At 37.3% G+C, this 15,152-nt stretch overlaps 1 protein-coding gene across 1 annotated transcript in view; it reads right to left on the minus strand.

The window, feature by feature from the left end:
* Positions 1 to 1,197: 1,197 nt before the first annotated feature.
* LOC149160832 (uncharacterized) overlaps positions 1,198 to 15,152 on the minus strand; it is a 36,170-nt gene continuing 22,215 nt past the window's right edge. The window contains exon 2 of the mRNA XM_089434718.1: positions 1,198 to 1,649. Coding sequence (XP_089290844.1) covers positions 1,198 to 1,649 — 452 coding nt within the window. The remainder of the gene's footprint in view (positions 1,650 to 15,152) is intronic.

Genomic DNA, 15,152 nt, shown 5'->3' on the forward strand with positions numbered 1-15,152 from the left:
GAGCCAGCCCTAAGAAATGAGCCTTAAGCTAGAATGAGGCATCCATATTATCGATTCAGAATATTCTCATTTTGAGCGGCGAATTTTATGCACTTTTGCTAAACATTGCTAGGAATCTTTGGGAAATTAGCTTTACGCATCTTCTAGAAATCGCGATTCCTCTGAAGTAGAATCAGAATATTTTGATTGTGAGTGGCTGAGTTTATGTTTTTTTAAGAATATTTTTGGAGATTTTTGAAGGGATTTTATGTTGTTTAAATTGGTATTTTTGGAGTATATATCTAAATTCAACACTTTGAAAAATCCCAAAAACATATTAATTATAAAAAATTCATCAATTATACTTATTTCAATAAATATAAAACATATTAATTATAAAAAATTCATCAATTATACTTATTTCAATAAATATCTGCCAAAAATTGTCACTCTATTCTATGAAAACACACCCAACATTATTACAAATTCAACGATTTCCTTCTCAAATTTAACGCGGAACCCCAGACGATTTTATTGCTGATTTAATTTTCATTCGTGAAAATTGAAGCATACATTGTACAACTCAAAATTTGATACCCCCCAAATTTATCGCTCAATTAATACATATATATTAGATTTTTACTTATTCATCTCCTTAAAATTGAAATCAGAGAGCATCGAGCCTGAATTTTATAAAATTGAAGCATATCAGTCTTAGAGATTACAGCTTAGTCTCAACTAACCCAGTGAGCCTTCTCACCAGTTTTCAAAACTGCAACTACAATTTTCTCGATAAAATCACAAGAATCCACTGAAATTAAAACAAAACGATCCATTAACATTAATGTTAAAGCCAAACGATACGACAGATACATACATGTAAATGACTGATCGGAGGAAATCCGACATAAGAGACACATAGGTGTATACGACTGATCGGATGAAATCGGACATAACAGACACATAAGTGTATACGCCATAGCCGCATACGACGGATCAGATGAAATCCCAGAGATACAAATCATGGCAAGATTTGATCGACAAATATTTGGGACAGATCTACCACTATGAACTAAAACAGACACAAACCCGAAAACTCTAAGCATACTTCATTGCTAAACACACTCAGACCCACAGATAGGCTACATCCTATCCACTGGAATCTGCCAATTTATTCCGCTATATAAATTTATTCAACAGATCTGTACTTATATATATTTAGATGGCCAGGAGGAGGCCGGGCATGGATTTGCCGTCAGAGTGTCCAAACTCGCTCTGCCAGATGAGAGAGCACCCCACCTGCCTTCGCCCCACCGACGGAGACGCCGAGGCCGGCTTGAAATCCGTCACAACAAGAGACGTGTTAAAATACTCTCGAACTTGCGTAACTATCCCATTCTCATCCACACTCCAGACGTGAATCCAGTAAACGGATTCGTCCTCGTGACCTTCAACAACCACCTTGTTGCCCAACACGGTCACGGATTGGGGGGAAAACGAAAATTGCTTAATCTGTGTAGAATTGGTGGTGAGAAAAGACATCAAACAGTGGCGGTAAGCGGGAGGGCCGTGAAACCACCACTCCAGGTCGGGAGCCAAAATCCTCTGCACCGTTTCTGCATCGCCCGTCTCCAGCGCCTCGTAAAGCCGCCGCACCACCGCTTCCGGTGCTGCTGGGATGGGATTTGAACTAGCCAGCTCTTAAAGAAACTAGAGGGGAATCGAACTCGAAACGCAGGAAAGGGGGTGAGACTCGAACCGCTGATCAGAGAAACAGGAAAGGAGGACAAAGAAAAATAGAAAGAGGGAAAACGAAGAAAAGAAAAAAACGACAGAGACCTATAGCCGGGGTAGGATTCTTAAACTAAGGGGATGGGTGGGTATTTATAGACAGAATAAGGGAATTGAAATCAATGGCGTATTGGTTTGGTATTCTAACAATTCCGGTGGTATGCGTGTTCGCACCGAAATAGGAATAAATGACGGTGGCCTAGCTGGCGAGCACATTGTAGTCTTTTGAAAAGTCAGGTGCAGAGCGCCCTGCTAAAATTCACGAAGGTGTACGTAGTATACTTTCTGTGGCTTTCGGGATTTGAAGCTCTGATCTCTAAAGAAAATTCGTAACTGTTAAGTCACTGTAACTATTAAACCCATTTTAAAAATAACATATCTATGGTATATCATCATGTCCTATGTCATAAAAGCATAAAGGAACCATACCATGCTCCCTAGATAACTTTGACCTACTAAATGAGACGCAAAATACTCTAAATATATGAGGAAGAGGTGGCCATGAGAAAGAGCCACCCATCAATTGGCGCTAAGATTGATAATTTTATATGAATCAAAGAGAAGGAAGGACTAAGATTTGTTTTATAAAATTGGAGCCTTGGGGTTTCTATAGCATGTACATTTCGGGCCACTTTTGGTACGAAGGGATATTAGGGAATATGAACTCTATTGCTATGGTTGTTCTCCAGTGTCGATTATTTATGAATAGGGATTCATTTGTTAGTTTTGACAACGAATTAGGTAAATTGTAAATAGACAGTTATATACCGAATGTTAAAATATCAAATGCTCATGTAGACTGTGAATCATTCTTGAATAAAGTCCGATACAATTCAGTTTCGTATCTCTTGGTCATTCTGTTTTGTTTTTTCTTCTCCTATTTTCCTGTTGTTCTTTCTACAATTGGTATCAGAGCTCTGAGGTTGCTATGGGAGGTCTTGAAGAGCGCTAATCCAGAGGAGGCGGTTTGAACGTAGTGTGCGGGTGACTCTGAAGAGGTGGAGACCCCTGCGTGTCGGTGCAGAGGAGGCCAGTTTGAACGTAGTGTGCGGGCGAGGTGGAGACCCCTGCGTGTCGGTGCAGAGGAGGCCGGTGCATAGGTGAAAGACATACCTGCGTGTCGGTGCAGAGGAGGCCGGTGCATAGGTGAAAGACATACCTGTGTGTCGGTGCAGAGGAGGCCGGTGCATAGGTGAAAGACATAAACGTTCGCATATTGCTGTTTTGTCCCAGAACTTTGTAAGCATGGAGCGGAATTCTCTGCGTAAAGGGTTGATGCAGAGGTGAAAGACCTCGCGCTGGTGAAAAAAAAATAAACGTTCCATATTGTGGAAGATTTCTCTGCGTGAAGGATCGTTCAACGTGTTGCCTGAACCGGAATTCTCTGCGTGAAGGGTTGATGCAGAGGTGAAAGATCTCGCTGGTGGAAAAAAATAAACGTTCGATATTGCTGAGCTTTGTAAGCGTGGAGCGTGGAAGATTTCTCTGCGTGAAGGGTTGTTCTGCGTGTTGCCTGAACCAGTTCTGCGTGTTGCCTGAACCAGCGCTAGACCTGCGGGTGTTTGCTGCCACAGTTGCAGCCAGAAGTGCTGCCAGATCTGCGCATACAAGAGTGTCTTGCCTGTGTACAAAGCCAGAGCCACGTGAAGAGGAACCCCATCAAGCTGCTGTTGCCTGTTGAACCCGGGTATTTATAAAATTTCCAGAACGGTTTTTTTATTTTCAGCAGTTTTTTGTTTTGAAACAAAACAACAGATTGAAATATTGAAATCAAATCAAGTTTTTTTAAAAAACAAGTGGTGGTTTTTTATACAAGTTGGAGGAAAAGAAAGGGTTCAGGAAGGGTTTCATTGTTTGTTTAAATCACCAGAGGCTAAGATTATTTTTTTTTTAAAAGAAAAAACCCTAGAAAGACTGAAACCCTAGGAAGGAGGAAAAATGGCCAAGATGTCAAATGCAAGATTCGAGGTGGAGAAATTCACTGGAAAGAGCAATTTTGCTCTTTGGAAACTGAAGGTTAAGGATCTGCTTGTGCAACAAGGGTTGCACAAGGCATTGGATGGGGTAACTAAGAAACCTACAACCATGACTACTTCAGACTGGGAGGACTTGGATGCCCGTGGTCTTAGTACCATCCGGTTATGCCTAGCGGATGAAGTTCTCTTCAACATTGTTGAAGAGACTACGGCGTAAGGATTGTGGGAAAAACTTGAAAATCTCTATATGACAAAATCATTAACCAACATAATTTATCTGAAACGACAGTTATACAGTCTTCGAATGAAAGAAGGTTCAAACGTTGCAGAACATTTGAATGTTTTTAATACACTAATATGTCAATTAACAGATATGGAAGTCAAGATACATGAAGAAGATAAAGCCATAACCTTGCTGTGTTCTCTGCCTGAATCATGGGATCACTTCGTAACTTCAATCAGCTTCAGCTCTGCTGATTCTTTGAAGTTTGAATCAGTCGTGGGAGCTCTTCTGTCTGAAGAAGTATGAAGGAAATCCAGCACTGAAACAGCTGCATCAGAAACCATGGTCGCTAGAGGACGCTCAAAGGAAAGAGGAGAAAAACCAAGGGGGTCTTCCACGTCGAAATCGAAGGGCAAGAAGTGTAAGGCAAAATGTTGGAACTGCGGTAAAGTTGGACACTTGAAGAAGGACTGTTGGAAACGGAAGGAATCCGAAAACCCGAAGAACGAAGCGAATCACGCTGATTCAGGTATGGTAGACGAAGTTTTATCTGCTGAAGAATTGTGTATGATAGATGAAACTTCACCTGAATGTAATGTCTCTCAAAGTTTTGATAGCTGGCTGTTAGACTCTGGTGCTTCGCATCACATGTGCCCACATAGAAATTGGTTTACTTCATATGAAAATGTAAACGGTAGTTCTGTGTTTATGGGTAACAATATGTCATGTCAGACTGTTGGGATGGGAGATATCAGGATTAAGATTTATGATAACACAGTTAGGACATTAACTAGTGTTAGACATGTACCTGATTTGAAGAAAAATTTAATCTCTTTGGGAGTGTTGGATTCAGATGGTTATAAGTTTACAGGTCAGGATGGCGTCTTGAAAGTCTTCAAAGGTGCTCTTATGGTTATGAAGGCAGAAAAGGTCGGAAATCTTTACAGGTTAAAAGGAAGTACTCAGGTCGGTGAAGCAGCGGTTGCGTCAGAAAAGGAAGAAGCAGGTACTCGTCTGTGGCATCAGCGTTTGGGTCATATGAGCGAGAAAGGTCTTCATATACTGATGAAACGTAAATCTCTTCCCGGTCTGAAATCCTTGAATTTAGATTTCTGTAAACATTGTGTGTATGGAAAACAGTGTAAACAGAGATTTAAAGTTGGCAATCATAATAGTAAAGATGTTTTAGACTACATTCATTCTGATCTGTGGGGGCCTTCCCCTATTATGTCATATGGAGGTGCATTGTATTTTTTAACGTTCATTGATGATTACTCTCGTAGAGTTTGGGTCTATATGCTAAAAAGGAAAGCTGATGTATTAAATGTCTTTAAACAATTTAAAGTAATGGTAGAGAAAAGAACAGGAAAATCTATTAAATGTCTAAGAACTGACAATGGTGGTGAGTTCACTTCTGTTGAATTTTAACAATACTGTAAGGATGAGGGCATTGTTAGACACAAAACTGCTGTTTATACTCCTCAGCAAAATGGTGTTGCTGAGCGTATGAATCAGACTCTTATGGAAAGAGCCAAAAGCATAATCAGCAATGCTAAATTGCAAAAGGAGTTGTGGGCAGAAGCAGTATCTACTGCTTGTTATTTAGTGAACAGGTCACCTTCAGTAGCAATTGATTGTAAAATTCCTGAAGAAGTCTGGACAGGTCAGTCTTGTGACTATTCTCATTTGAGGATATTTGGCTGTGATGCTTATTCTCTTATTCCGAAAAATCAACGTTCGAAATTAGATCCAAAGTCGAAATGTTATGTCTTTGTTGGGTATGACTATGCAGTGAAAGGATATAGGTTGTGGGATCCTACATTGCGGAAGATAGTCATTAGTAGAGATGTAACATTTGATGAATCCTCTTTGTTAAAATCAAATGTTGGAAGAATTGAACAGGAACAGGTATCGCCGAGTCAACGAGTTCAGTTGGAGGCTAGATCTTTCGGTGACAGTCGAAAGGAAGGAGAGACTTCTAGAGACAAAGGTGTTGAAGACACAAAGGAAGCCGTTGAAGCTTCTGAACCAGTGCAAGTTTCTGAACCAGTTCAGCAACCAGTCGCTCTGAGAAGGTCTACAAGGGAAAGGAAAACTCCCAAAAGGTATGAAGATTCTGCTTCATATGTTGCTTTGGTTACTGAAGATGGGGAACCTTCTTGTTATCAGGAAGCAGTAGATGATATAGATAGCGAGAAATGGAAAATGGCTATGGAAGAAGAAATGGACTCCTTAGCCAAGAACAATACCTGGGATCTTGTAGAGCTTCCTGAAGGGAGAAGTGTTGTTGGATGTAAATGGGTCTTCAAGCTGAAACGGAAAGTTGATGGTAGTATTGAAAGGTATAAGGCGCAACTGGTAGCAAAAGGGTATTCTCAGGTTGAAGGTATAGACTTTCATGAGATTTTTTCTCCAGTTGTAAAACTTGTTTCTATACGTACTGTGTTGGCACTAACTGCATTGCTTAATCTTGAGTTAGAACAGTTAGATGGTAAAACAACTTTTCTACATGGTGATTTGAACGAAGAGATATATATGGAACAACCAGAAGGTTTTGTATGAGGTCGCAGCAGAAGATTAGTTTGCAAGCTCAGGAAATCATTGTATGGTCTGAGGCAGTCTCCCAGACAATGGTACAAGAAGTTTGATTCCTTCATGATGAGCCAAAACTTTATAAGAAGTGAGTATGATCATTGTGTGTACTTCAAAAGTTTCAATGGCATATTCATTATTTTAGCTTTGTATGTTGACGATATGCTTATTGCAAGCAAAAGCATGGAAGGGATCAACAGGTTAAAGGCTCAACTCTCTAGGACGTTTGATATGAAGGATCTTGGAGCAGCAAAACATATCTTGGGCATGGAGATACACAGAGACAGGAAAAATGGTAAGCTTTGGTTGTCACAGCAGAAGTATGTGGAGAAGGTACTTGAAAAGTTCTCTATGAATAATGTGAAACCTGTTAATGTTCCTTTAGCTTCCCATTTTAAGCTTTCTTCGGTTTTGAGTCCTAGAGCTGATGAAGAAAAGCAGTATATGTCTCATGTACCATATGCAAACGCTGTAGGCAACTTAATGTATGCGATGGTATCTACAAGACCTGACATTTCACATGCAGTTGGAGTTGTCAGCAGGTTCATGGCAAATCCGGGTAAAGAACATTGGCAAGCAGTGAAATGGGTGCTTCGATATCTAAGAGGCACAAGTGACCATTGTATCGTCTTTAATGGTAGTGAAGGATCAGTTTGCGGATATGTAGATGCTGACTATGCAGGTGATTTGGACAAAAGAAGATCTACTACAGGTTATGTCTTTACTCTTGCAGGTGGAGCAATTAGTTGGATGTCAAAGCTTCAAGAAACAGTTGCGTTGTCCACTACCGAAGCTGAATATATAGCTGCTTCAGATGCCAGTAAAGAAGCAATCTGGTTAAAGGGTCTGCTCGATGAGATTGGAAGGACGCAAGAGAAAGTGAATGTACTTTGTGATAGTCAAAGCGCTATTCACTTGGCTACAAACCCTGCCTATCACAGCAGAACCAAGCACATTGATGTAAGGTATCATTTTCTGAGACATGTGATCGATGGCGGAAAAGTAGCTCTTAAAAAGGTCCATACACGAGAAAATTGTGCAGACATATTCACAAAGCCAGTTACAGTAGAGAAGTTGTGGTGGTGTTTAGCTTCTCTTGGCTTGCAGGAAAGATGATGAATGGGAAAATTGTTGTCAAGGTGGAGTTTGTTAGTTTTGACAACGAATTAGGTAAATTGTAAATAGACAGTTACATACCGAATGTTTAGTTATATAACGGTAGTTAGTGACATAAAATATCAAATGCTCATGTAGACTGTGAATCATTCTTGAATAAAGTCCGATCCAATTCAGTTTCGTATCTCTTGGTCATTCTGTTTTGTTTTTTCTTCTCCTATTTTCCTGTTGTTCTTTCTACATCATTCATACAATTGTCATTGCGTGACTGATTTTGATGATACTGAAGACCGCCCAAAGAGATAACAAGCTATTGGATCATTCATGAATATGGTTTTTCCCACAGCGGAGCCAAGCCAAGCCTAGCAGTTTGTCTAATAAGAAGGGCAGTTCATGATATGCCGCTTGTACACAGTGCGATTCAAGGTGTAATGCATAGCTTATAAAGATATGCCGCTTGCTCTTTACGGGCTCTACCACTTTTGGACTAGATCAGATCTGCCTTATTCAGGGTTCATAGTAGGGTGTGGGTTCATGGTCATTCGTTTCGTTTTCTGGACTCTTTTATGAGACGAAATTGTGAAAATCTCATGCAGTGAACGCAGGTTCTCCGATCTTGATTTGTCTTTCTTGTTGCGGGGAGTAGATTGTTAAGATCTGTTCTGTCTCTCAGTGGTTAATTTTAGTCTTTTCTATGATTAGCGAGACTATTTTAGACTTGCCCTTTAATGGCTGTTAGTTTTTGGTTCTCTTGGCATGCTCTGTTTCTAATACTTTCCAAGGTTCGTTGGAGCTCATTTTGGTGTTAATTTCTATGCTCCTATGTTTAGTCTCATATATGAAGAACCTCTGTGCTTTCCAGTTTTCGCTGGAGCTCATTCTGGTGTTAATTGTGATGTTATTTCCACTCCTATGTATAGTCTCATATATTTGAGAAACAACTATACTAGTATAATGTTTTGTTTATGTTTCTTATATAAATACCATTATTGCTTTTTTTTGACCTGAAATTGTGAAAATCTCATGCATTTCAAATTAAAATGAGCAGTGCTAAATCCATTAAATGAAATCACAATTTCAACAACCGATTTTTGCAATTTAGCAGTTGTCTGTTCCGAATTCCGGGAACATCGCGAGATACGGATCCAGATGAGTGATCCATATTGTCGACTAAATCTGGGTAAAGCAGAGCATGTGTACAGGGGTCAGGGGTTAAATTTGACGGGTGACCCTACCCGTCAAGGAATTTTTTTGTGACGTTTTTATTTTTAAACTGCCCATCATATGACTTTTAAAATTTATTTGTACAAGTTTCATATAATTTCAAATTGTACTCATAATTGTTCAAATTTTCTATTCTTTATTGTACCATTCGGCTCAAGTCTTATTGCTACACTTTGTTTTGAGACCTGCTGATCAATTTTTTCTGCAAATTTTCCAAATTGTTCCAGGTTAGAAGAGATATCTCATAAAAAATATCAACTAACACCAGTTTAGAGGAAAATAATATGCAGGATACTACAAATAGTAATTTTTGTGAAATAATGTTGATATTCACTGCTGGTATTCATGGCAAATAAATCCTTGTAGCAGAAGAAAGTACTAGTTATTTTCATTCTGATTTCATAATTGGCCTTGCAAAGCTGGAGCATCAGGTAAAAAATACTAATTTTGTTCTACCAGAGTGAAACCCAAGTATGGCAGCAAGCAAACAACCGTTTTTATTTTATTTTTAATTATTTACCAGACTCATGTACCTAACCGCGAACACTGGTGGACGAGAATGGAAACTGGAGGGCATTTCATAAGGCAGGGGTCTTGTTCCTAACCACTAACACAAACTGTACACAAACTGTAGGAGAATGCTCACGGCCCGGCTATGTATCTCCGCCACATGGAAAATTCCATGAATTATAATGTTTTACACAAGATGATTGATTTTCGAATATGTGTCATTGATTATAATATCTGCTCAAATAAAGACTCCAGCTGGCTATATCAAAGCCATGTGTGTAATGTATTGGGCTAGTGATTTTCTGAATATGAATGAAACTAGAAGCAATTTCTCTTTTTCGCGTTGGGTAAAACTCCATGTCGAATCTGTGAAGCGCTATTGAACAAAGATTTCTTCTCGTTGTAACAGTTCGCCTATGTGTTTTATTTCCTGTGTCTGCATTAGATTCTTTGCCTGTGTTTGGAACTTTCATGGGAGGCTCAGTGCACAAACTGTTCAGGGAATGATCTCCTCAGTCCTCAGTTACGGAAAGTTGTCATAAACGTAGTTTCAGGTATATTTCCAGGGCTTTACGTGTTTTTTAAATTTTATAAAAGGGATGAGACACCTCACCCTTTCCAAGGTTTTTCATGGAAAGATCGCCGGGACGCGCAGTGACAGGACGCCTATTTCTTTACCTCTTTGCCCTCCCTTCACATCGTTCTGCAATCTTTCGCTTCTTTCTCAGTTCTTACCTTCATTTTGTTTAGTTTTGAGGCGCTGGATGGATATGGGATTCCTGAGTAGAAACGGCCCTTGAAGACCAAACCCCAGGGCGCATCGTTTCCCAAGGTAGGTAAAAGGGCTATTAACAGAATTCATAAAGCCAGTGACAAAAAATTCGGCCCTGTTGATGCCCAAACTTTGAAGAAAGAGCCAACTAAAAATACTCTATTAACGGGGCAAGTTACCATTCTTAAGCGAGGACATCAGATAATTCTTAGGGTTGGATACTGTTAATATTAACCGTGTATTTTTATGTTTAACCAATTATTGATTGTTTGGTTACAGCGAGGACATCAGAACTCTCTGGAGAATATGCCTGTATTCTTTGTGGTCCTCATTTTGGGTGGCTTACAGGTACTGTATTAATGTGTGTTTTTATTTAAGTTGGATCAAGAGCCATCCCTAAAAATGTTGGTAACAATTATTCAGATTCTCCTTCACGTTGTTGCCTCTCTATCTATTTGCTTTGGCCGGTGTATTATACTTGTGCAATCTGAAAGTTGAAATCTGGTGGAGCCATTTTTCGCTGCTTATTAAACTAGATGTTATCGGAGTAACTATCCATTTCACACAGGGTTATGGTGAAATTTTTTCTGAAGATATGTAACACTAATTCAATTTCACTAATGTCTGTGCGCTCTGCTTTTCTGCAGTATCTGGCAATCTCCTTTCAAGTTTCAAACTTTGGCATGTAACCATAATTTAATCTATTTCGAAGTCCTAAGGTCGTTTATAACAAGATACAGGGTTCTGCCAAGCAGCCTTTGATATGTAAGCTACATTAAGCGCTGTAAGAGTTGCAAATAATTCTTGGTAAAGTGTATTAAAATAGGATTCTTAAGGTCTGTATTAAGCTTTTAGTTTTTTAATCATTAAGCTTTTAATTGATCTCTGCAGACCTGTAAACCCTAAATTCACACGAGATTTTGAAGCTTGCACCTCTTCCAAAGAAGAACGATGCATTTACCAATTCAACATAGGGTAATAGTCTCCAGGCATGGACTTTACAACCCAGCTAATTTATTTTATAGTAGTATTGGCGTGTGACTCACCAACTCTTTTGGTAACACCACAATACTATGACTTTTATAGCAGAGGGCTTGTTCCCCAACACCATTACTGGCCTATAATTGTCCATAGAAAATGTGACTCTATACAGTTTGCCGTGGACTGGGGAAACAAGCACCCAAACGACTGGGGAAACAACCACCGAAACGAGGTAAGTTTTTCATAACAGTCTTGCCAAACTATGGACTAGGGAAACAAGCACCTAAACGAGGTAAGTTTTTCATAACAGTCTTGCCAAACTGTTTACTTTCTATAGATAAAACAGCACATTTAACATGGTTTTTCTGTAGATAAAACAACGAATTGCAAATTCAACTTGGTTTTCCTGTAGATAAAACAACAAAATGAACTTGGTTTTTCTGTAGGTAATGGAGATTCCAAAGGCAGCGAAAAAATTTAACGAGTTGAATATGTCAAATATATGCATAGAAAAACGAATACAGATATCCAACAAGCATGCATAGAAAATAGAGCAGAGCATCGAGCAGAGCATCTCTTACTATCTATGCCTAATAGGCTATCACTTACTGGTTACTTGGTCGGCTGCGTTCTGGTTTTGTAGCATTAGAAGAAGTTCCAAAGTTTGCAGAGTTTTTCTTATGCCCTGCTCCTCACCAAAGTCGCCACATTCAACAATGAATAACTCACAGATTGGAACTTGGAACTTGGAAGTAATTTAACTGTTGAAAATTAGGAATTGATATTATGACTTAGTCCAAATCACCATAACTCAGCAACATAACTCAGCGGTGGGTCGCTGGGAATTAATTACCAGTGATACCATACCTGATACGAAAATTAGAAATTGATATTTTGGACAGTGGACTTAGTCCGGAATCCGGATAGCAATCACTTGGCAAATTGGCAAATTGCGATACGGGTCACGATTATTAAATTAGATATTAAAAATGTTAATGAATCGCTATTAGCTCAAGGTTAAAAAAAATAAAATATATATATATATCTATATATATATATATATATATATATATATATATATAAATTTTAAAACTTTTGATTTTTAAATATGCCCGTCATATTGACGGTCTTAAAAATTATTAGCAAGTTACCCCTGACGTGGAGATTTGAAAGTTGAAAGTATTTTACGTGTAAAAACGCTAAATACGGGCATACGGGCGTCAAATTTAACCCCTGACAGGGGTATGTGACAGACCGAGACAAATTGGTGTGAAGAATAATAATGATAATTATAGTTCTTTTTAAGGTAATCCACGGGTTATTCGTTAAATCTCAAAAAGGTATTTAAATTCATACACTCTTAATTTATTATTCACTAATTTGATTAATTTGATTAAAAAACACATACATCACTCTTAATGGATCCATTTTTTGTGCTCAGGCCTGAATTCTAAATTCATATTTTTTATCGTTTTTTTTTTAGTTATTTTTAGTGTGTTTTTTTTGGAAGTTTTTCTACTGGGTTTTTCTGGTCTAATTTCTCTAAAATCTGGCAGAAATTTATTGAAATCACAATTTTGATGAGTAATCCCTGCACAGTCTAAGTGCCCTCAAAAATTTTCAAAAAACTGAATTCATATACAGTAAAAAACCAATTTAAATAATACAAATTAAAATTTCACCTCAAATTTTTCCATAAAATTCCAAAAAATCATACTAAAAACAACTGTCTTTTTCTTTTTAACATTTAAAACAAACAATTTGGATTTATTTTGATTGTTCACGTACTTTGAAATCGCAGATGACGTTGCAGGTTTACATGAAGCTGCAGAATTCAAAACAAGCACCGTCAAAAAGAACAACCATTCAAGTGCCCGTTACCCCTCGGAATATTAAAAAATCATTAAATTCATTAATTTAATTTGACATAATGGGCAGGCCACGAGGAATGAGCCTTTTTTCAGCTAGAATGGGGCATCCCTATCATCGTATCATAATATTTTCATTTTGAGCGGCGAGTTTTATGCATTGTTAATAAATCTCTCGCGGATTTTTGGAATTTTGGAAAATTTGTTATATGCATTTAAAAAGAAAAAAATCCCGAGTCTCATCATATTTCTGAGCATCGCCTTGGACTATTTTTTATGTTTTTTTGGTAAGTTTTACTCGGAATTTATGGGAAATTGTTTTATGCATCTTTCAGAAATCGCGAGTCCTTTAGGTTTCTTAGAAAATATTGAAATATTATTTTTTTCACAGTTTTATTACTCATAGTCTAACTAGATTGTTTTTTTATGAAAATTATGAAAATTTCGGTTAGATTTTGATAAAATCTGTCACGGCTTTGTGCAAATCTAAGTTATTTTGGTTAAACTTCAAGGTTTTGTTTTGGGTGCTGTAGAGGTTGTTGATAGGTTTTTGATGGTGCTGAATCTATTTCAACCCTCAAAAACAAGATTCAAACACTGCCACTACAAGAATTTTTGAAATTTTTTTGCCTCTACCACTTTTGACACTTCTATATATATATAAACTCTAAAAGTAAACAAAAACTTACCATTTTAAAATTTTAAATTATTAAAAAAATATTTAATTATTTTTCAAGATTCAAAAAGATATAATTTTCTGTAAACAAAATTTTGATAAAATCCAACTGAAATTTTTGAAAATGTAAATTACAACTGTCATATTTTAAGATTTTAAATATATTTTAATAATAATAAATCCATTTCCAATAAAAAAAAAGTGATTCAAAGACTCCACCAAACAAATTTTTTGGAAATTTTCTCACCAAATTCAAACGTACTGGCTAAGTAGTGGCCTCGGTAGAACGCGGCTAAGGAAACGAGGTTGTATATGGACACCGTGCACTCAACCCATTTTTTCGTTTTTATCGTATCATTTTATATTGGATAAGCTTAAAACCATCTTATCGTTGTTATCCAATCATTTTATTTTGGATAAGTTTATGAACTGAAGCTTCCGTAGCATTGGTTTGAGTATATCTTTAGGATTTACCATATATAATTTTTATCATTTTGAATGGATTTTTTTAATAAATTAGTTTAAATTAATTTAAGTGTAAAAATAAATTTTAAATAAAAGTGAATTTAATAACTGAAATTTTATTTACGAAAATATTGCATAGGTTAAAAAATTATGATGGTTTTAAGATTTATGCTGTGGGTATTTTGGTTATTGAAACCTGCACTTGATTTTATAGTATCTATTTTCTTAAAATTTAAATTAAATTTATTATTCTAAATTAAGATTCCAAATTTATTTATATTTATAAGTTGGGAATATCTATTGTAATTAAGTTGTCAAACCAATATGTGAGACAATCATGTTTAATGCATGATGATTCATAACCTAAGTTACCTAGCATTACTTCACGTGCTTCATAAAGATGCAAAATGCCTGTCATATGCCATTACCTTGTGTCTTTTTACTTAAAGACAAGCTCTTAGCCAAGCAGAAAAGTTTATTTCAATCAGAACTGATACTAAACCCCTTTGGTGGTGTAACGCCCCAGTTAATTGCTAGTGTTTAAATTAAAAACAGTAAATTTAACTATTGGTTATGGTTATGTTTGGTAAAACTGGATAATTATTATTGTTGTTACTGTTTCAATTAATTATAGTTATAATTGTTTGGTTGCCAACGAGTGTGGCTTGGAAATAAAACCAACTGCTAATGATTATAGAGCTTCCTCATCAGAGGGGTATTAGAACTAAAATATGACATCTGTCAGAAAGGGAAGAAACCCTAACTACTTTCAGATGGCGGTTGAGCCCTCATAGAGGAAGGATACTTAATGGTAAAAGAAAGAGGAAAAGAGGTTGCTACGTCTGGTAAGGACCAGATAGCAAGGCTCTGGAAAAGTTGCAATTTGGCAGCGAACGCTACGTCTGGTAAGGACCAGATAGCGCATGTTGGGAGCAGAGAACTCCCGGAAAACCGCTATGTCTGGTAAGGACCAGATAGC

This window comes from Pinus tabuliformis, chromosome 5_2 (assembly GCF_031772625.1).
Source record: "Pinus tabuliformis cultivar Carrire ecotype Pingquan chromosome 5_2, CPIR1, whole genome shotgun sequence".
NCBI classification, from domain to species: Eukaryota; Viridiplantae; Streptophyta; class Pinopsida; order Pinales; family Pinaceae; genus Pinus; species Pinus tabuliformis.